Source organism: Scyliorhinus torazame, chromosome 6 (genome assembly GCF_047496885.1).
Source record: "Scyliorhinus torazame isolate Kashiwa2021f chromosome 6, sScyTor2.1, whole genome shotgun sequence".
NCBI lineage: Eukaryota > Metazoa > Chordata > Chondrichthyes > Carcharhiniformes > Scyliorhinidae > Scyliorhinus > Scyliorhinus torazame.
Window position 1 is genome coordinate 29,840,057 of NC_092712.1, and position 23,457 is coordinate 29,863,513.

Consider the following 23,457-nt stretch of genomic DNA (forward strand, 5'->3'; position numbering starts at 1 on the left):
GCCACCATGCTGCACCTGGTCAAGCAACATTTTGATATTAAAATTCTCACTCTCCATGGCCTCATCACCTCTTATCTCTGTACTTTCCTTAAGTCATACAATTCTTTGAGATAGTCACGTAATCTAATTATGGCCTCTTGTACACTCTACTGTTGCATGTTCTCCCCGTGTCTGCGTGGGTTCCCTCCCACAGGCTAAAGATGTACGGGTTAGGTGGATTGGCCATGCTAAATTGTCCCTTAGTGTCCAAAGGATTAGGTGGGGTTACTGACCTTATCTTCAGCTCCCCTTCAATTCGGTCATTCTCGGCCTGCTTTACTCACCTCTTCGACTAAGATTTTGGTCACTTGCAATATCTCATTATAAGGCTGGGTGTCATTATTCAATGTTTTAATGCTCACTTGAAGTGCCTTGGGATGTTTTATTATGTTAGAGACATCATATAAATAGAAGTTGTAGTTTTTGTAGACAAGAGTGGCAATAGGACCCGAGCACATTTTCTCAAACCTTTCAGATCTCAAGAGGTCAACAAATTGAAATGTCACCATCAGCAGAGACGCAAACCAGTGATGATAGATTCAAAAATAGCATCTTTATTAGAAAGCAGACTGAGATCAAGTCCGCCTCGTGTTAAGGAAGGAAAAAAAAAACCTGACTTTTGAAATGAAGCAAAACACATTTAGCAGAACGACCCCTTCGCTGTGCCGCGAGAATACTTGGGACAGATGTTTAATGCATGGCCAAGCATATCCGAGTTTTAATTACGTTTAATATACTCAGTTTAGACTGTAATTTGTTGCTGAAAGGGAGGACGGCAACCGTGATTTATAGCACACTCCGCCAAATCGCCAGGATGAGCGAGTCCATGCTGCAGCTGGTTAGCGAATGAGCAACTGTCGCTCCTGTGCAATTTTTTGAAGAGGATCCCCAACATCTGGCTGCGGCCTCAGTTCCACATTCCTGACCATTCGGTGCAGGGACGGAGGCGGCATTATTGCTTCCGTGTGGCATTTGGGTAAGGAGAAGGGAAGGATTCAAAGGTTCCTTCCCGAGTATCCCACGGGTCCGTGCCAGGCTGGACGTGTTCCAAGTCGTCCGGCCAGGGATCTGGGGCCAGGCCACCGGTGCGGAAAGCCGGTAGGGGGGATGAGGAGGATCACTGGTTGAATAGGGGGGGGCAGTCAATGGTGGTTTTCAGAGCCTGCAGGCTGTGAGACTGAGGGGGTTGAAGAGATGCACAGTGAGGAGATCACGCATCGCAATGTGACTCCAGAAGCTAATGGATGACTATTTAGGACAGTGGACGTGCAGCTAGGCTAATGGACTTGGCCATTTGTCTCTTCTGCTGGCTCCCCCAAAATTATTAATTCTATCAAAGCAACACCCAACCCTGAAGAGGTGGTGTCCAGACGAGGGGTTGATAAAAAAATCAACTCAGCTCATTCATTCCCCCGAGCACGAGCATGAGCCCTGGCCAGTTATTGTCCTTGATTTGACCAGGAGGACAGTGCAACAAAAGGGGGACCCTGAATTAGGGAGAGGGTTACAATTATGAGGTTCATAAGATCATTTTGTTTAGGATTGTATCCTTTGGTTTATAAGATTATTAAATATTGGGACTGTAGCTTTAAATGTAGGGGAGATGAAAGGAGTCATGTGGCCTATGTTGGAGTCTGCCGAACAGGAAGCCTGGATGGTTTATTTGTAGAGATTTGAGGAAGACTCAGAATTGTTGCGAGGGAGATGCTGGGTCTACTCATGGCTGAGTATACCATGAATAGACCTGAACAAAGCCCCCCAAAGTCCCAGAAAGATGCTATTAAGTTGTAAACAGAGGTACAGTAAATTTCCCCTTTACTTATGAGATGAAAGGAGAGTTGGACTCAGAGGTAACTTACTAGCTTTGTATCTAGCTAGAAATGTTGTTGTGTTTTCTGTTGTCTTGAAGCCATTTTGAGATTAGGTTACAGGCTTCCCTATATATACAAGCATATCACAGACAGATGTCAGTTGTTGTTTTGTCTCGTGAGGTCTGCAACCAAATAAGAGGTAGAGAGCAGGATGGGAAAAGAAACATGCCTTTACCTTAAGCAGAGAAAATGCAAACCTTATTGTTTATACGACAATGGGTGGGATATCACGCACAATTTGAACATAAGAATTAGGAGCAGAAGTCGGCAATTCAGCCCCTTGCGTTTGCTCTGCCATTCAATCAGATCATGGCTGATCTTTTCCTGGTCTTAAATCCACCTCCCACCTGTTCCCCATATCCCTTTAACCTGTTTTTGTTATCAGAAATATGTCTATCTCCTTGAAACCATTTAATGACTCTGATTCCACCGCACTATAGGGCAGCGAGTTCCATAAATTCACCACCCTCTGTAAGAGGTAGTTCCTCCTCATCTCAGTTCTAAATCTACCGCCTCTCAACCTATATCTGTGACCTGAAGGCTGAGTTCATGAGGACTTAACGAGGCTGGGAGATTTACCTAGTTCTGAATTAGAGGAATAAATATACAGTGTAACCATCAAACTGTGAAACAGTTTTGGGATTAGACATTACTCAGCTGGGCAAATAAAACAGAACCAACTCACGGGAAACAGCTGGAAACCGTTTGCTATGAGACTTGTCAATCTGGGGCAAGTGACAAGTGATAAGAAACTATTTATTTCTGTAATTTAGAGTATAAGTTGCCGATACAAGAAAATGGTGTTTGGTCACTGGTGTTTTTTAGTCATTTGATACAGTAAATGATTTTTAAAACATGAAAACTAGGCATCCTTTCAGCTAATAACTGTTCAAATTTTGCTTTTAGAAGTTATCGCCTGTGGAGGTCAAAACGCAAGAATAAGCAGGTAGCAGCGCACAAAGCAGTCAATTAGAGGTTCTTGTGTTACGTGCTCACTATAATTGGTAGTCGAGCAGTTTTTCCACTGTGGTCTTCAATACCGAAGATCTCAGTCTGCCAGGTACTCAAACACAGCAGCAGCTCCCATTCCTGTCCCAATGCACATGGATACAACTCCGTAGCCTCTGCAAACACAAGAAAAAACTCATTAGAAAAAAAAAACCAGCGGTCTCCGACTAGAAAGCGGACCCCGAGGGCATCAATGGGAATTTGCGAAAAATAAACTTGGGGACTAGAATCAGGGGAAGATTTACTCTGAAGAATTACTTCCCAAAGAATGGAAAATGAAGAGAGAAAATATTGGTGATGTTCAGAATGCATTCTGAATGCCACAATGGGAGATTCAACAAACTACTGTCAGCCGTGACTCAGTGAGTCTCGGAGACAAAGATTATGGGATCAAGTCCCACACCAGAGACTTGACCAGAAAAATTTAGGCTGACGCTCCGGTACTGAGGGAGTGCTGCATTGTCAGAGGTGCAGCCTTTTGGGTGAGACATTACAATGAGGCACCGTCAGGTAGATGAAAAAAACTCCAACACTTCCACAAAGAACAGAGGGGCGGGTGGTGCAGCTTCTAACTGGTTTCCTGACCAATATTGATTGAGCAACCAACGTTACTTTGTTTTTTAAAAGCCAGGTAATTCCAGGGATATTGCTCTAATCTCTGGGATGTCAAACGACAGAAATGCAAGTTCAGGTCGAGTATCTGTTATCCGAACCCCTCGAGGCTGATCGCGTTTTGGATTTCACATCATTTCAGTTTTCGGATATGGCCTATTTACATTACAATGGCCAAAGCGTAGGTTAGCTATAGTCTAATGTCAATAAAATGGATAGAACAGTTAAGATGTGACACTAAATAAAAAATACAGGGTAGCTCCAATAGGTTCCCACCCGTGGCGTCATCTGTGATTCTGCTTGTTGGAGAGGGTTCAGAGTGTTGATGTGCAGACAAACACCTCGGCCTCCCGTGCTGAAGGTCGGGTGCAATCAGTGAGGTTTGTGTCAGTTTGGTCATTTCTTTATTCGTTCATGGGATGTGGGGGTCGTTGGTCGAGCCAGCATTTATTGTCCAAGGGCATTTACAAGACCACCACATTGCTGTGGGTCTGGAGTCACATGTAGGCCAGACCAGGTAAGGACGACAGATTTCCTTCCCCAAGTATTAGTGAACATTAGTGAACCAGATGGTGTTTCCGACAATCGGCAATGGGTTTCCTGGTCATTATTAGATTTTTAATTCCAGGTTTGTTTGCTGAATTCAAATTTCACCATCTGCCGAGGTGGGATTCGAAACCGGGTGCCCAGAGCATGGCTCTGGGTCTCTGGATTACTAGTCCAGCGACAATACCACTTCCTCCCCATCATGTCAGGTCGGGTGCAGTCAGTGAAGGACTCCCCCGCGCAGAAGGCCAATGAGGTTGGGGGGGGGAAAAAAAGTGTCATTTTGGATGTGTTCGTTTTTCGGAATTACAGATAAAAAAGTACTCGACCAATAGTTTATTTTACTTTCAGCCATAATGTGCATTTATATAGCGCCTTTAGCATCGTAAATCATTCCAAGGCATTTGACAACCAGACATAAAATTCACTAGGATTAATTAGTTAGTTGAGCAAAATAACCTTTTCTCATCCCTGAATCGTTCTCATCGTGTAGGTGTTTAAAATGGCAGTCACCCCGATGGGGAGCAGGGACATGGGAGATTGAACCCTTATATTCGCCTAATGATCAATGTCCTATGGGTCCCTGTGCTTCTGCTGCATGGAGGCAGGTGCACTGTACAGACAGACACACTCACCTCTTTCTCCTGCGCTTCAGCTCATTCAGCAGGGTAACAATCTGCCTTGTCCCAGTGCAGCCCAGTGGGTGGCCCAGTGCTATAGCTCCACCATTAGGGTTCACCTTCCCCATGGGGAGACCCAGCTTCTCAACGCAGTACAGAGCCTGTGGAAGTAAAAAGAGAAAGCGAGGAGTCAGCAACTGCCCAGTTCCATACTTCTTAAAATTCTTTTATTCTTTCTCCGGTTTCCTCCCACAGTCCAAAGATGTGCAGGTTAGGCGGATTGGCCGTGGTCAGTGTGAGAGGTTGCGGATATAGGGCGGGGGAGTGGGCTGAAGTAGTTTGCGCTTCTGTAGGGTTATTGTAGACTCGATGGGCCGAATGGCCTCCGTCTGCACTGTAGGGATTCTATTCTATGAAATAAATGGAAATTAATGTGTGTCTGTTGAAAGGAGAATATCCCTCCACTGCGGATGCACAGTAGCAGCAATGAGTACCATTGAGAAGATGTACTGCAGGAACTCTTCAAACCTCCTTTAGCACCATCTTCCAAAGCCATGACCTCTATCAGCTAGGACAAGGGAGGAGACACATGGGATCACCAGCATCGGCAAACTCTCCGACGGGTCACTCACCATCCTGACTTAAAAAAACAAAGAACAAAGAAAATTACAGCACAGAAACAGGCCCTTCGGCCCTCCCAGCCTGCGCCGATCCAGATCCTTCATCTAAACCTGTCTTCTATTTTCCAAGGATCTACTTCCCTCTGTTCCCCGCCTGTTCATATATCTGTCTGGATGCATCTTAAATGATGCTATTGTGCCCGCCTCTACCACCTCCGCTGGCAAAGCGTTCCAGGCACCCACCACCCTCTGCGTAAAAAACTTTCCATGCACATCTCCCTTAAACTTTCCCCCTCTCACCTTGAAATCGTGACCCCTTGTAATTGACACCCCCACTCTTGGAAAAAGCTTGTTGCTATCCACCCTGTCCATACCTCTCATAATTTTGTAAACCTCAATCAGGTCCCCCCTCAACCTCCTTCTTTCCAACAAAAACAATCCTAAACTACTCAACCTTTCTTCATAGCTAGCACCCTCCATACCAGGCAACATCCTGGTGAACCTCCTCTGCACCCTCTCTAAAGCATCCACATCCTTCTGGTAGTGTGGCGACCAGAACTGCACGCAGTATTCCAAATGTGGCCTAACCAAAGTCCTATACAACTGTAACATGACCTGCCGACTCTTGTACTCAATAACCCGTCCGATGAAGGCAAGCATGCTGTATGCCTTCTTGACCACTCTATCGACCTGCGTTGCCACCTTCAGGGTACAATGGACCTGAACTCCCAGATCTCTCTGTACATCAATTTTCCCCAGGACTCTTCCATTGACCGTATAGTCCGCTCTTGAATTAGATCTTCCAAAATGCATCACCTCGCATTTGCCTGGATTGAACTCCATCTGCCATTTCTCTGCCCAACTCTCCAATCTATCTATATTTTGCTGTATTCTCTGACAGTCCTCCTCGCTATCTGCAACTCCACCAATCTGTATCATCTGCAAACTTGCTAATCAGACTTGGAAATGTATCGCCGTTCCTTCAGTGTCGCTGGGTCAAAATCCTGGAGTTCCTTCCCCAGCAGGACCTACACCACGTGGACGGCAGCAGTTCAAGAAGGCAGTTCACCAACTACTCGAGGGCAATTGGGAATGGGCTGTCCGTGCCGTCAGGCAGCAGTGCTAACCGCCGTGCCACCGTGCCGTGAGGCAGCAGTGCTAACCACGCTGCCACCGTACCGCGAAGCAGCAGTGCTAACCGTGCCGTGTATTTACTCATTACGAGTTACCGCGTTTGGAAATAAAAATGAAAAGGGAAAATACATTGGACACGCTTGTGGGTTAATGGCTGCATCTACAAGAGAAAACACGGACAAGCCCAGGCACAACTCATTCATTAGTCTTTCCTCCTTCATCACCAATAGGCCTGCTGTGTACTTCAAATGTTTCGATAATAGATTCCCCACAGTTCTTCTCAGTGTTGAGTATGTGTATCTCACCTGACTAGCGAACGCTTCGTTTATTTCAAACACATCGATGTCGTTGACTGTGAGCCCTAGTAGAGGGGGGGGAAAAATGTAAGTTCAGGAATCCGACCAAACACACCGTCTTTGGACATCAATGAACATCAGACCATGGTGTTGGTCAATGGGGATCAGAATAATACAGCACAAGACGATATTCCACCAATCATGAAATGAAAATCGCTTATTGTCACGAGTAGGCTTCAAATGGAAGTTACTGTGGAAAGCCCCTAGTCGCCACATTCCGGCGCCTGTTCGGGGAGGCTGGTACGGGAATTGAACCTTGCTGCTGGCCTGCCTTGGTCTGCTTTCAAAGCCAGCGATTTAGCCCTGTGCTAAACCAGCTCCGAGCAAAAGGTATCCAATCAGTCCCACCACCCCCATAGCCTCACAATTTGTGTTCTTTAGCGAGTCAGCACGTGGCTCAGTTGGTAGCACTCTCGCCTCGGAGTCACAGGGTTCTAGGTTCAAGTCCCACTCCACAGCTGGAGCACAAAACCAAATGCCAGCCACTGCAATGCAGAACTGAGGGAGTGCTGCACTGTCACAGAAGCGGTCTGTCCATTGAGCTGTTAAACTCAGGCCCCATCTATCTGCTCTGGTGGATGGAAAAATCATATGACACTTCTTTTTTTTTTAATTTTCCCAATTAAGGGGCAATTTAATGTCACCCTTTAGCCTCCTCTGTTCTAAGGAATTCACCCCAGCCTATCCATTCTTTCCTCACAGCTGCAATTTTCCAGCCCTGGCAACAGTCTTGTGAACCTCCTCTGCACTGTCTCCAGAGCAATAACGTCCTTCCTGTAATGCGGTGACCAGAACTGCACACAAACCTCCAGCTATGGCTGAACCAGCATTTACACAGTTCCAGCATCACATCTCTGCTTTTGTATTTAGTACCTCGCCCAATGAGGGAAAGCTTTCCATTTGCTTTCTTGACCACTTTATCCATCTGTTGTTAGAACATAGAACATAGGACTTCCGGTTGCGGCAGGGATGAGCTAGCCGCACGTTTCGGCGGCTCCAGCTCCGACGGAACTTCGGGCTCTTTTAAGAGCCCCAACGGGGACTTTGACGGCCGAAAAACCCGGTGCGAGGCGCGAGGGAAGGGAGTCCCCCCCGAACGACGGAGGGAAAAACCGGTGGCGGCGGCTGCAGCCCGAAGAATCTGCACCCAGAAGGTCAGAGGGAGTGGAACAAAATGGCGGCGGAGAAACCACAGGTGACATGGGGGCCTGAGCAGGACGAGGTGGTGAGACGGTGCGTGGACCTGCTGAAGAAGGAGGTAATGACCCCGTTGTTACAGGCAATTGAGGGGCTTAAGGAGACTTTAAAGACCCAGGAGACGGAACTTCGCGTGGTGGAGCAGAAGGTGTCAGGTATTGAGGACGAGGTCCTGGGCCTGGCGGTCAAGACTCAGACGCACGAGGCACTTCATAAAAAGTGTGCTGACAGGATTGAGGCCCTTGAAAATGGATCGCGAAGGAAGAACCTTAGGATACTAGGTCTCCCGGAGGGTGAGGAAGGAGTGGACTGTGGAGCGTACGCAAGTAAGATGCTGAGCTCACTGATGGGTGCTGAGGCCCCTGCGGGCCCCATGGAGGTGGAGTGGGCAAATCGGATCCCGGCGAGAAGACCAAAAGCGGGAGAACCACCGAGGGCGATAATCGTGCGATTCTACCGCCTTAAGGACACAGAAGAGGTCCTGAGATGGGCTAAAAAGGTGCGGAGTAGCAGATGGGAGAATGCGGTGGTAAGGATCTACCAGGATTGGAGTGCGGAGGTGGCGAGAAGGAGGGCGAGCTTCAACCGAGCCAAAGAGGTTTTGCACAAAAGGAAGGTGAAGTTTGGGATGCTGCAGCCGGCAAGACTATGGGTCACGCATCAGGAGAGACACTATTATTTCGAGACGGCGGAGGAAGCATGGTCCTTCATCAATGAAGAGAAACTGGACTGGAACTGAGGGACTGATGCTGCAGGGAACTGTTATTGTTGTTATTATTGTTTTTGTTAATGGGATGGTGAAAGTTAATCGAGAAGTAAACAGGGAAGGGGGGGACACTGGGGAAATGTGGGCGCCGGTGAGGGGGGAGAGGCGGGACATAGTCGGAGAATGGGGAAGGAGAGGGGGAGGGGAAAGGGAGCTGCGCCATAAGAGGCGGGTCAGGTAAAGGGATGTTCCCGCGCCAGAAAGAATAAGGCGGGAAAACAGGCGCAAGGCGGATGGGAGTTCCCTCACACCGGGGGGGGTCGAGGAGCGAGCAGGAGTAGCCGGGGTCAGTTGAAGTCAGCTGACTTCCGGAAGTGATATGGGGGGAGCAATCAAGCTAGATAGGGATCTAGCAGGGGGGGGGGGGGGGACAACTGGGTTGCTGCTGCGGAAATCCAAAAGGAAATGGCTAAAGAGAGGGTGGTCGGGGGTGGAATGCGATGCTGGGGGAGCGAGCGGGAGCGCGGAGGCGGGATATGGGACTGGCCTAGAGAAGGTAATGGCTAGTCGACACGGGAGGGGGGCAGGTAGCCCCCCAGTGAGGCTGATCACGTGGAACGTGAGAGGCCTGAATGGACCGATAAAAAGGGCCCGAGCGCTCGCGCATTTGAAAGGACTAAGGGCAGACGTGGTTATGCTCCAAGAGACGCACCTAAAGGTAGCGGACCAAGTTAGGCTAAGGAAAGGATGGGTGGGACAGGTGTTCCACTCAGGACTGGATGCAAAGAACAGAGGGGTGGCCATTTTGGTGGGGAAACGGGTAGCATTTGAAGCAAAGAACATCGTAGCAGATAGTGGAGGTAGATATGTAATGGTGAGTGGTAGGCTGGAGGGAATGGAGGTCGTGTTGGTTAATGAGTATGCCCCAAATTGGGACGATGCGGGGTTCATGAGACGGATGCTGGGGCATATTCCGGACCTGGAGGCAGGAAGCTTGATTTTAGGAGGGGACTTTAATACGGTGCTGGACCCGGGGCTAGATAGATCCAGCTCAAGGACTGGAAGAAGGCCGGCAGCGGCCAAGGTACTTAAGGGGTTTATGGACCAAATGGGGGGAGTGGATCCATGGTGATTTCTTAGACCCAGGGCTAGGGAGTATTCCTTCTTCTCCCACGTCCATAAAGTGTACTCCCGGATAGATTTTTTTGTTTTAGGAAGGTCGTTGATCTCTAGGGTGGAAGAAGCTGAATACTCAGCCATAGCGGTTTCGGATCATGCCCCGCATTGGGTGGACCTGGAATAAGGAGAGTACAGGGAGCAGAGAACACTCTGGCGATTAGATGTGGGACTGATGGCGGATGAGGGAGTGTGTGCAAGAGTGAGGGGGTGTATTGAGAGATACCTGGAGGTCAATGACGACGGCGAGGTCCCTGTGGGAGTGGTCTGGGAAGCACTAAAAGCGGTGGTCAGAGGAGAGCTGATTTCTATTGGGGCCCACAAAAGGAAAACAGAGGCCAAGGAAAGGGATAGATTACTGGGGGAGATTTTAAGGGTGGACAGGGAATTTGCAGAGACCCCGGAGGAGGAGCTGTACAGCTGTACAGGGAGAGGAGACGACTCCAGACCAAATTTGACCTTCTGACCACCAGAAAGGCGGAGGTACTGTGGAGGAAGGCACAGGGGAGGAGGTATGAATATGGGGAAAAGGCTAGTCGCCTGTTGGCGCACCAACTGCGAAAGAGGGCAGCAGCGAGGGAGATAGGAGGAATTAGGGATGAAAGGGGAGACACTGTGTGAAGGGCAGGAAAGATAAATGAGGTATTTAAGACCTTTTATGAAGAACTGTATAGGTCTCAGCCCCCAGAGGGAGAGGAGGGGATGCGGCAGTTCCTGGACCAGTTGAGGTTCCCGAAAGTGGAGGAGCAGGCGGTGGCAGGCCTGGGGGCGTCGATTGAGGTGGACGAGGTTATTAAGGGACTGGGAAGCATGCAAGCAGGGAAGGCCCCGGGGCCGGACGGGTTCCCGGTGGAATTCTACAGAAAATATGTGGACTTGTTGGCCCCGTTGTTGGCGAGGACGTTCAATGAGGCCAGGGAAGGGGGGACACTACCCCCGACAATGTCGGAGGCGACGATATAGCTAATTTTGAAGAGGGACAAAGATCCGATGCAGTGTGGGTCCTATAGACCTATTTCACTATTGAACGTGGACGCCAAACTGCTAGCAAAGGTGCTGGCATCGAGGATAGAGGACTGTGTCCCGGGGGTGGTGCACGAAGACCAGACAGGGTTCGTAAAAGGGAGACAATTGAAGGTTAACGTGCGACGGCTATTAGGGGTGATAATGATGCCCTCAGTGGAGGGGGAGGCAGAGATAGTGGCGGCAATGGACGCAGAGAAGGCATTTGATAGGGTGGAGTGGGAGTATTTATGGGAAGTGTTAAGGAGGTTTGGGTTTGGGAACGGATTTATTCGCTGGGTTAGACTACTTTATGGGGCACCAACGGCAAGCGTAGTTACAGGTCGACATAGATCGGAGTATTTCCGATTATATAGGGGAACAAGACAGGGATACCCGCTGTCTCCATTGTTGTTCGCGTTGGCAATTGAACCTCTGGCCATGGCGCTGAGAGACTCCAGGAAATGGAGAGGGGTGATTAGAGGGGGAGAAGAACACAGAGTCTCGTTATACGCGGATGACCTATTGTTATACGTGTCGGACCCAGCGGGGGGGATGATAGAGGTTATGCGAATCTTGAGGAGGTTCGGGAAATTTTCATGGTATAGGTTAAACATGGGGAAGAGTGAATTATATGTGATACATCCAGGGGACCAGAGTAGAGAGATAGAAGGCTTACCGCTAAGGAAAGTGGAAAGAAACTTCCGACACTTGGGGATTCAGATCGCTAGGAGCTGGGGAACCTTGCACAGACTTAATCTGACTCGGCTGGTAGAACAAATGGAGGAGGACTTCAAGAGGTGGGACATGCAGCCTCTATCGCTGGCGGGCAGGGTGCAAGCAATTAAGATGATGGTCCTCCCGAGGTTCTTATTTGTATTTCAATGTCTCCCTATTTTAATCACCAGGACCTTTTTTAATAAAATAGATAGGAGCATTACGAGCTTTGTGTGGGCAGGGAAAGTTCCGAGAGTAAGGAGGGGGTTCCTTCAGCGCAGTAGGGACAGAGGAGGACTGGCACTACCGAACTTGGGAGATTATTGGGCCGCCAATGTGGCAATAGAACATAGAACATAGAAAATACAGCACAGAACAGGCCCTTCGGCCCACGATGTTGTGCCGAACCTTTGTCCTAGATTAATCATAGATTATCATTGAATTTACAGTGCAGAAGGAGGCCATTCGGCCCTTTGAGTCTGCACCAGCTCTTGGAAAGAGCACCCTACCCAAACTCAACACCTTCACCCAACACCAAGGGCAATTTGGACATTAAGGGCAATTTATCGTTGGCCAATTCACCTAACCTGCACATCTTTGGATTGTGGGAGGAAACCGGAGCACCCGGAGGAAACCCACGCAGACACAGGGAGGACGTGCAGACTCCGCACAGTCAGTGACCCAAGCCGGAATCGAACCTGGGACCCTGGAGCTGTGAAGCAATTGTGCTATCCACAATGCTACCGTGCTGCCCTTGAGAACAAATAAATCTACACTATATCATTTAACCGTAATCCATGTACCTATCCAATAGCTGCTTGAAGGTCCCTAATGTTTCCGACTCAACTACTTCCACAGGCAGTGCATTCCATGCCCCCACTACTCTCTGGGTAAAGAATACGTCGATGGATGATGGAGGGTGAGGGAGCGGCGTGGAAAAGGCTGGAGAGAAGGTCCTGTAAAGGGACGAGTCTAGAGGCGCTGGTGACGGCGCCGCTACCATTCTCACCGAAAAAGTACACCACGAACCCGGTGGTGGCGGCAACACTGAACATATGGGGACAGTGGAGACGACAGAGAGGGGTGCAGAAGTAACAGAGTTGTTGTCATGGGTGACTTCAGCTTCCCTAATATTGACTGGAACTTCCTTACTGCAAATGGTTTGGATGGAGCAGATTTTGTCAGGTGTGTACAGGAAGAATTAATGACTAAATATGTAGATAGGCCGACTAGGGGTGAGGCCATATTGGACTTGGTGCTCGGCAACGAACCAGGCCAGGTGTCAGATGTCTCGGTGGGAGAGCATTTCCTTGACAGTGACAACAACTCCTTGACCTTTACCATAGTCATGGAGAGGGATAGGAACACACAGTATGGGAAGGTATTTAATTGGGGGAGGGGAAATTATACTGCTTTTAGACAGGAGCTGAGGAGCATAAAGTGGAAACAATTGTTCTTGGGGAATTGCACAACAGTAATGTGGGGATTGTTTAAGGAGCACTTGCTGCGAGTGCTGGATAGTTTTGTCCCACTGAGACGAGGAAGGAATGGTAAGATGAAGGAGCCTTGGATGACAAGAGAAGTGGAGCTTCTAGTCACGAGGAAGATGGAAGCTTACGTAAGGTTGAGGAAGCAAGGATCTGGCACGGCTCTAGAGGGTTACAAGGCAGCCAGGAAGGAACTCAAAAATGGACTGAGGAGAGCTCGAAGGGGCATGAAAAAGCCCTGGCGGGAAGGATTAGGCTTATGTGAGAAATAAGAGGATGATCAGAGTGAGAGTAGGGCCGATCAGGGATAGTGGAGGGAACTTGTGCCTAGAGTCTGAGGAGATGGGGAGGCCCTAAATGAATACTTTGCTTCAGTATTCACTAGAGAGAAGGACCTTGTTGCTCATGAGAACAGTGTGAACCAGATTAATAGGCTCGAACAGGTTCATATTAAGGAGGAGGATGTGCTGGAAATTTTGAAAAGCATCAGGATAGCTAAGTCCCCTGGGCCTGACGGGATATACCCAAGGTTACTACGGGAAGCGAGGGAGGAGATTGCTGCGCCGTTGGCGATGATCTTTGCGTCCTCACTCTCCACTGAGGGAGGCGAATGTTGTTCTCCTGTTCAAGAGAGGGAATAGGGAAATCCCTGGGAATTACAGACCCATCAGTCTTGCGTCTGTGGTGAGCAAAATATTGGAAAGGATTCTGAGAGATAGGATTTATGATTATTTAGAAAATGAAATGAAAAATGAAAATCGCTTATTGTCACAAGTAGGCTTCAAATGAAGTTACTGTGAAAAGCCCCTAGTCGCCACATTCCGGCACCTGTTCGGGGAGGCTGGTACGGGAATTGAACCGTGATGCTGGCCTGCCTTGGTCTGCTTTAAAAGTCAGCTATTTAGCCCAGTGTGCTAAACCAGCCCCTTAATTAAAGATAGTCAGCATGGCTTTATGAGGGGCAGGTCATGCCTCACAAGACCCACTGAATTCTTTGAGGATGTGACGAGACACATTGATGAAGGTCGGGCAGTGGGTGTGGTGTATATGGATTTCAGTAAGGCATTTGATAAGGTTCCCCATGGTAGACTCATTCAGAAAGTTAGGGGGCATGGGGTACAGGGAAATTTGGCTGTCTGGATACAGAATTGGCTGGCCGAAAGAAAACAGCGAGTGGTAGTGGATGGAAAGTATTCCGCCTGGAGGTCGGTGACCAGTGGTGTCCCGCCAGGATCTGTTCTGGGACCTCTGCTCTTTGTGGTTTTTATAAATGACTTGGATGAGGAAGTGGAAGGGCGGGTTAGGACGTTTGCCGATGACACGAAGGTTGGGGGAGTTGTAGATAGTGTTGAGGGTTGTTGCAGGTTACAACAGGACATTGACAGGATGCAGAGCTGGGCTGAGAAGTGGCAGATGGAGTTCAACCTTGATAAATGTGAAGTGATTAATTTTGGAAGGTTGAATTTGAATGCTGAATATAGGGATAAAGGCAGGATTCTTGGAAGTGTGAAGGAACAGAGGGATCTTGGGGTCCAAGTACATAGATCCCTCAAAGTTGCCACCCAGGTTGATAGGGTTGTTAAGAAGGCGTATGGTGTGTTGACTTTCATTAACAGGGGGATTTGCTGCAGCTCGATAAAGCGGTACTAGGTTAGGGCAGCACGGTAGCATAGTGGTTAGCACATGTACTTCACAGCTCCAGGGTCCCAGGTTCGATTCCCGGCTTGGGTCACTGTCTGTGTGGAGTCTGCACATTCTCCCCGTGTCTGCGTGGGTTTCCTCCGGGTGCTCCGGTTTCCTCCCACAGTCCAAAGATGTGTGGGTTAGGTGGATTGACCATTCTAAATTCCCCTTAGTGTCCAAAATGATTAGGTGGGGTTACTGGGTTACTGTGATAAAGGGGATAAGGTGGAGGCGTGTTCTTAAGTAGGGTGCTCTTTCCAAGGACCGGTGCAGACTCGATGGGCTGAATGGCCTCCTTTTGCACTGTAAATTCTATGATAGTTAGACCACATTTGGAATAGTGTGTCCAGTTCAGGTCGCCTCATTATACGAAGGATGTGGATGTTTTGGAGAGCGTGCAGAGGAGATTTACCAGGATGCTGCCTGGACTGGAGGGCGTGTCTTATGAAGAAAGGTTGAGGGAGAAAGGCTAGGGCTTTTCTCACTGGAGCAAAGAAGGCAGAGAGGTGACTTGATGGAGGTGTACAAGGTGATGAGAGGCATGGATAGAGTGGATAGCCAGAGACTTTTCCCCAGGGTGAAAATGGCTGTCACGAGGGGACATAATTTTAAGGTGATTGGAGGGAGGTATAGGGGAGATGTCAGAGGTCGGTTCTTTACTCAGAGTGGTGGGTGCGTGGAATGCACTGCCAGCGGAGGTGGTGGAGTCAGAGTCATTCGGGCCATTTAAGCGGCTCTTAGACAGACACATGGACAGCAGTAAATTGAAGGGCTGTAGGTTAGGTTGATCTTAGATTAGGATAAATGGTCGGCACAACATCGTGGGCTGAAGGGCCTGTACCGTGCTGTACTGTTCTATATTCTATGGTCTACCACCGCCTCTGACAGCTCATTCCAGACACTCACCACCATCTCTCTGAAAAAATCTCCTCTGCACTCGTTCTAGTTTAACAATATCCTTCCTATAATAGGGTGACGAGGACTGAACACAGTGTTCCATGTGTGGTCTTACCAATGTCTTGTACAACTTCAACAAGACGTCCCAACTCCTGTATTCAATATTCTGACCAATAAAACCTCGCATGCTGAATGCCTTCTTCACCACCCTGTCCACCTGCAACTCCATCTTCAAGGAACTATGAACCTGTACCCCTAGATCTCTTTGTTCTGTAACTCTCCCCAACGCCCTACCATTAACTGAGTAGGTCCTGCCCCGATTCGATCTATCACAATGCATCATCTCACATTTATCTAAATTAAACTCCATCTGCCATTCATCGGCCCACTGGCCCAATTGGTCAAGATCCTGTTGCAATCTTATATAATCTTCTTCACTATCCACTGTGCCACCGATCTTGGTGTCATCTGCAAACTTACTAACCATGCCTCCTACATTCTCATCCAAATCATATATTATTATATATAAATGTAATATAAAATAATCGCTTATTGTCACAAGTAGGCTTCAATGAAGTTATTGTGAAAAGCCGCTAGTCGCCACATTCTGGCGCCTGTTGGGGAAGGCCGGTACGGAAATTGAACCGCGCTGCTGGCCTTGTTCTGCATTACAAGCCAGCTGTTTAGCCCATTGTGCTAAACCAGTCCATACATGTATATAACAAGTAAGATAATTCTAAAGGTGCTGACACACTTGTTGGGGGGGGGGGCGGGGGTCACCTTCTAGTAGCTCACCCAAGTGGGGCATTTCTCCATCATCAGCCTCCAAGTATTAGGTGGAGAATGGGATGGGCTTTTATGACCGTACAGTAGCATATTGAGATGAGCATTTTATTCCAAATTTATTAACTTAATGAATTTAAATTCCCCCATCAGCTGTGGTACAATTTGAACTCATGCCTGTGGAACATTAGTCCAGGACTCTGGGTTAGTCCATTAACAACAGCATTATGTTAGCGGGTGGTGAAGATCAAGGAGAAATGGGAAGCGGAGTTGAGAATGGAGGTGAATTGGGGAGTATGGAGTGAGGCATCGCGAAGGGTAAACGGGACCTCCTTTTGTGCAAGGATGAGCCAGATACAGTTTAAGGTGGTGCACAGGGTGCATATGACTCGGGCGAGATTGAGTGGGTTCTTTCGGGGGTAGCAGATGAGTGTGAGAGGTGTGGGCGGGGGCCAGCGAATCGCACGCATATGTTTTTGGATTGTGAAAGATTGGGAAGATTCTGGGTGGGAATGTTCGCGATCTTAGCCAGGATAGTGGAGGTGGACCCAGACCCTTTGGTGGCGATATTTGGGGTTTCTGCGAAGCCGGAGCTCATGGAGAGGAGGAAGGCCGATGTCTTGGCCTTCACCTCTCTGATTGCACGATGGCGAATTTTGCTGGAGTGGCAGTCGGCATCGCCACCGGGGGTAGCAGCTTGGTTGGGTGACCTGTGTGACTTCCTGCGGTTAGAGAAGATAAAGTATGAGTTAAGGGGCTCAGCAGGGGAGTTTGAGAAAAGGTGGGGGATGTTTGTGACCGTGATTGAGGAGCTGTTCGTCGCGGGGGGGGGGGGGGGGGGGGGGGAAGGAGAAAAATCTGTACAAACTGTACAGTTGATTGTTGGGAAGTATGTTTCCCGGGGTGTTTATTTGCTGTAACTACAAGTTTGTAATAAAATGCGTTTTTTTTTTAAATCAGCATTATGTTACCAACACCACCATTTCCGAATTAGCCAAATCTACTGAATATTTCCTGCTTTTTCTGTTCGTAGTTCAGATTTCCAACATCTGCAGGATTTTGCCTTTGCACTAGCTTAGGAAGGTTAAGCTAGTGAGGAGTCCAGGTTTTAACAAGTTACATTCAACATTTTCTATGTAAATGAGTCCGGCCTCTGGATTGGCGATAGTCAGCTGTGTCAGGGCTGAGGGTCCAGGGGAGCTGCCTGGGCGATTCAAGGAAAGGCAAGGCTACATTCACCTTTCATCTGGCTCCGGCGGGGAGTGGGTTTGAGGGACTGGGACATCTCCACTCTCTGCCAGTGGTCACTAAGCCGGGTCCCCTGGTTCTGTAGCCGGGTCAGATGACGAACACTCAAGGTGCAGACTGCTGCCGGGTCCCCTTCGTACAAAGGTGGTTTCTCTTGGCATCAATTCATACTTGCCGCCAGGCCCAGAAGGTCCCAATTTTTATAATAATAAATCTTTATTATTGTCACAAGCAGGCTCACATCAACACTGCAATGAAGTTACTGTGAAAAGCCCCTAGTCACCACATTCCGGCGCCTGTTCGGGTACACAGGGAGAAATCAGAATGTCCAATTCACCCAACAAGCACGTCTTTCGGGACTTGTGGGAGGAAACCGGAGCACCCGGAGGAAACCCACGCAGACACGGGGAGAACGTGCAGACTCCACACAGACAGTGACCTAAGCCAGGAATCGAACCCGGATCCTTGGCGCTGTGAAGCCACAGTGCTACCCACTGTGCTACCGTGCCACCGTGTTTTTAAAAGAAATCTCAACCTCAAATCCTACACTGGCCCTCATCCTTCCCTGTCCCTGTAACCTCCTCAAACGTATAGCCCACTGCGATCCCTGCACCCCTCCAATTTACTCACTGCTGACTATCATGACTTCACTATTGGCCATGCCTTAGACTGCCTGGGCCCCGAACTCTGGATTCCGTCCCATAGCTCTCCCTTCCAATGCTCTCCTCTCTGAAGATGCTGCTTAAAGCTGACATTCAGAATGATGTTTTTGTCGTCTCATCTGATATCTTCTGTTTCTCGAAGTCAAATTTTATTCGCGAACATTCCTGTGTGGCGCGGGGTTATGCAAATTCAAGTTGTTATTGTACATGTTGGGCCACAGAGTCCTGTTGGAATTTATTCTGGCTGATCCCAATGTCTGTCCTGGTCCACTCACGTGATGCAACAGTCAAGAAATCCCAACAAAGCCTCTACTTCCTGCGGAAGCTAAAGAAATTCGGCATGTCTGCGTCGACTCACAAACCTCTACAGATGTGCGATAGAGAGCATCCTATCCGGCTGCATCGCAGCCTGGTATGGCAACTGCTCGGCCCAAGATTGCAAGAGACTGCAGAGTGTGGTGAACTCAGCCCAACACATCACACAAGCTTGCCACCCTCCCATTGATTCTGTCTACACCTCCCGCTGCCTCAGGAAGGCAGACAGCATTATCAGAGACCCCTCCCACCCAGGCATTGCCTTCTTCCTGTGCTGTACTTTTCTTTGTTCTTTTAGAAGATTTTAGTTTAGACGGGCAGCATGGTCGGCGCAGGCTTGGAGGCCCGAAGGGCCTGTTCCTGTGCTTTGTTCTTCCAGACCCTTCCATCAGGCAGAAGGTACAGAAGTCTGAAGACCCGCGCATCCAGACATAGGAACAGCTTCTTCCCCACAGCTACAAGACTCCTCAACGACTCCCCCTCGGACTGATCTGTTCCCTGTAAGAACACTATTCACGACGCCCTATGCTGCTCTTGCTGATGCATTTGCTTTGTTTGGCCCCTTGTTCCGCACTGTAACCAATCATTGTTTGTCAATGTACTATTTGTCAATGTTCACTGTTAATTATTCCTTTTGTCTACTATGTACGTACTGTGTACGTTCCCTCGGCCGCAGAAAAATACTTTTCACTGTACTTCGGTACATGGGACCCAGCTCATCTTACCTGCTTTCTCCAGTGCTGCTGGGATGGCGTAGGCGGGGCCGATTCCCATGACGTCAGGTGGGACTCCGACAACTGCGTAAGATCTCAGCACGCCCAGGATGGGAAGGCCAAGCTCAATGGCCGTGGAACGTCTCGCCACCAGAACTGCAGCAGCACCATCGCTAACCTGGCTCGAGTTCCCTGGCAACAGGAAGAACGTCATCAGTGTTAACACGGAAAATACACAAGAGCGCCGCGGGCCATCGGAGGAAGTGAGGGAGGTCGGGTTAGGACCACTCCCAGCACAATAAAGCAGGTGACTTTCTAACCTCAACAACACTTCACAAGAGCAGCTCGCCACCATGGAGCAGAAGTAGGCCATTCGGCCCATCGAGTCTGCTCCTCCATTCAATGAGATCACGACTGATCTGATGCAGTAATCCTCTTTCCTGCCTTATCCCCATAACCCTCGAATCCTTTCCCCGATTAAAAATCGGTCTATCTCAGCCTTGAACATACTTAATGATGCAGCCTCTACAGCTCTCTGCGGTAAAGATTCTGGGATAAAAGAAATCGCTCCTTATCTCCGTCTTCAATGGGCGACCCCTGACTCTGAGATTCCATGGGTTAAAAAGAGCAACAGAGGAGATAAGTCAAGAGTTTCCCCATTTCTGGGCACTGACATCCCTCAGTCGAAGCACATCGCTGTGCAAGGTTACAACTAGAGAAGGATAGAGAACAAGGAGGCCGCCAGCGGGTCCTCTCTGAAGTCAAGATTCCTCACAAGCTACCTTCTCACCTTCAATAGATAGTCTCTGCGCCAGAACAGTAGCACAAACGGGCAGCACAAGTGATTAGCACTGTGGCTTCACAGCGCCAGGGTCCCAGGTTCGATTCCCCGCTGGGTCACTGTCTGTGCGGAGTCTGCACGTTCTCCCCATGTCTGCGTGGGTTTCCTCCGGGTGCTCCGGTTTCCTCCCACAGTCCAAAGACGTGCAAGTTAGGTGGATTGGCCATGATAAATTGCCCTTAGTGACCAAAAAGGTTCGGAGGGGTTATTGGGTTACAGGGACAGGGTAGAAGTGAGGGCTTAAGTGGATCGGTGCAGACTCGATGGGCCGAATGGCCTCCTTCTGCACTGTATGTTCTAACGAGGAAGAGTAACATCAATTGAACGTGCACGCAGTGTTCTCCTTTGGCCATATGCCTCTGTCGGCACACTGTCGCTGGACTAGTAATCCAGAGAGCCAGGGGACATGGGTTCAAATTCCACCAGGGCAGATAATGGAATTTTAATGCAATTAACAAAATCCAGAACCAAAGCTAATTTCAGTAGTGCCACCGAATGCCACAAAAACACATCTGGTTCGCTAATATCTTTTAGGGGAGGGAAACGGCCACCCTTATCTGTGACATGTCTGATGTACATGTGACTCCAGACCCTTAACTCCCCTCTGAAACGGTCGGGCTAGCCACTCGGTTCATGGGGCAACTAGGGATGGTCCATGAACGATCCAGCGAGGGTGGTGTTGGGAGCTCCGTTCATGTCACAGGGAGAAACCACTGGCCGCGGAATTGGTAAATGTCGGTGTGTCCAGGTGCCCCGCGGGGCTCGTACCTGCGGTCGTGGTGCCATTCTCCTTGAAGGCGGGCCGCAGTTTGCCGAGGCCGGCCAGGGTGGTGCCGGCCCGGATCCCATCGTCCTGGGTGACGGTGATGGTTTTCTCATTGCCGGCTTCGTCGCGGATGGTCGTTTTAACCGGTGTGATCTCAGCAGCGAAGATGCCCGTCCTCTGGGCCTTGGCTGCCCTGCAACGCAAAACGTATGTGGATGCACCTAATCCAGCTCCCCGGCACTGTATGGACACCCGACACTTTTCTCTCGGGAGATCTGGGCGCCACTCCCAGAACCATGTGAGCACGGGAATCACAGAATGGTTACATCACAGAGGAGGCCATTCAGCCCGACGTGGCTGCACCGACCCTCCAAAAGAGCACCCGACCGAGGCCCAATACACCGCCCTATCCCCGTAACCCCACCTACCATACACATCTTTGACACTAAGGAGCAATTTAGAACAAACAAAGAAAAGTACAGCACAGGAACAGGCCCTTCGGCCCTCCAAGCCCGTCCCGACCATGCTGCCCGACTAAACTACAATCTTCTACACTTCCTGGGTCCGTATCCCTCTATTCCCATCCTATTCATGTATTTGTCAAGATGCCCCTTAAATGTCACTATCGCCCCTGCTTCCACCACCTCCTCCGGCAGCGAGTTCCAGGCACCCACTACCCTCTGTGTAAAAAAACTTGCCTCGTACATCTACTCTAAACCTTGCTCCTCGCACCTTAAACCTATGCCCCCTAGTAATTGACCGCTCTACCCCGGGGAAAAGCCTCTGACTATCCACTCTGTCTATCCCTGAAGCTTTCTTAACTTAACTACCCGAGCTGCTGTCTTCAGGGATCTTTAGACACGCACCTCAAAGTCTCCCTGGTCCTCTGTCCTTCCTCATGACCTACCGTTCATTGTGTATTCCCTTGCCTTGTTCGTCCTCCCAAAATGCATCACCTCACACTTTTCAGTGTTAAATTCCATTTGCCGCTGTTCTGCCCGTGGCAAACTGATTGGAATAGTTAGGTGCTAGATAGCTGACACAGACAGAATGGGCCGCAGGACATTTTATAACCCAATACAGTGAGCCACGTAAGCCAGACCCGGTAAGGCTGGCTGATTTCCTTCCCTAAAGGGCATTAGTAACGCAGATGGGTTTTTAGGACAATCGATGATACTTGTCCAGATTTATTAATTGGTTTTAAATTCCACCAGCTGCTGTGGCTGGGTTTGAACCCACGAACCTGGCTGGGTCTCTGGATTAGTCCAGTGACATCACCACTGAACCACTAATCTCCCCCGTTAAACTAAATTAAAGTTGTCACTGTGAATAAGCGGTGGGAGGGTTGTTGGAATGTGCAATGATTTGCCACCAAGCGACTGGGAAACATACCATTGCTTATCTGAAACAGAGCGATGATGCACAGCCAACGGGGGAAGAGAAAACAAAACAGTGGGATTAGAACATAGAACATTACAGCGCAGTACAGGCCCTTCGGCCCTCGATGTTGCGCCGACCTGTGAAACCACTCTAAAGCCCACCTACACTATTCCCTTATCGTCCATATGTCTATCCAATGACCATTTGAATGCCCTTAGTGTTGGCGAGTCCACTACTGTTGCAGGCAGGGCATTCCACGCCCTCACTACTCTCTGAGTAAAGAACCTACCTCTGACATCTGTCTTATGTCTATCTCCACTCAATTTAAAGCTATGTCCCCTCATGCTAGACATCACCATCAGAGGAAAAAGGCTCTCACTGCCCACCACATCCAATCCTCTGATCATCTTGTTTGCCTCAATTAAGTCACCTCTTAACCTTCTTCTCTCTAACGAAAACAGCCTCAAGTCCCTCAGCCTTTCCTCATAAGATCTTCCCTCCATACCAGGCAACATCCTGGTAAATCTCCTCTGCACCCTTTCCAATGCTTCCACATCCTTCCTATAATGCGGCTACCAGAATTGCACGCAATACTCCAAATGTGGCCGCACCAGAGTTTTGTACAGCTGCAACATGACCTCATGGCTCCGAAACTCAATCCCTCTACCAATAAAAGCTAACACACCGTACGCCTTCTTAACAACCCTCTCAACCTGGGTGGCAACTTTCAGGGATCTATGTACATGGACCGAGATCTCTCTGCTCATCCACACTGCCAAGAATCTTACCATTAGCCCAGTACTCTGTCTTCCTGTTATTCCTTCCAAAATGAATCACCTCACACTTTTCTGCATTAAACTCCATTTGCCACCTCTCAGCCCAGCGCTGCAGCTTATCTATGTCCCTCTGTAACTTGTAACATCCTTCCGCACTGTCCACAACTCCACCGACTTCAGTGTCATCTGCAAATTTACTCAACCATCCTTCTACGCCCTCCTCCAGGTCATTTATAAAAATGACAAACAGCAGTGGCCCCAAAACAGATCCTTGTGGTACACCACTCGTAACTGGACTCCAG

General features: G+C 49.1%; 1 protein-coding gene across 1 annotated transcript in view; it reads right to left on the reverse strand.

Moving 5' to 3' along the window:
* Positions 1 to 572: 572 nt before the first annotated feature.
* Positions 573 to 23,457, reverse strand: part of acaa1 (acetyl-CoA acyltransferase 1) — a 56,737-nt gene continuing 33,852 nt past the window's right edge. The window contains exons 8-12 of the mRNA XM_072508074.1: positions 21,002 to 21,192; positions 19,405 to 19,584; positions 6,756 to 6,811; positions 4,712 to 4,857; positions 573 to 3,034 (exon numbers count right to left, since the gene is read on the reverse strand). Coding sequence (XP_072364175.1) covers positions 2,959 to 3,034; positions 4,712 to 4,857; positions 6,756 to 6,811; positions 19,405 to 19,584; positions 21,002 to 21,192 — 649 coding nt within the window. The 3' untranslated portion in view covers positions 573 to 2,958. The remainder of the gene's footprint in view (positions 3,035 to 4,711; positions 4,858 to 6,755; positions 6,812 to 19,404; positions 19,585 to 21,001; positions 21,193 to 23,457) is intronic.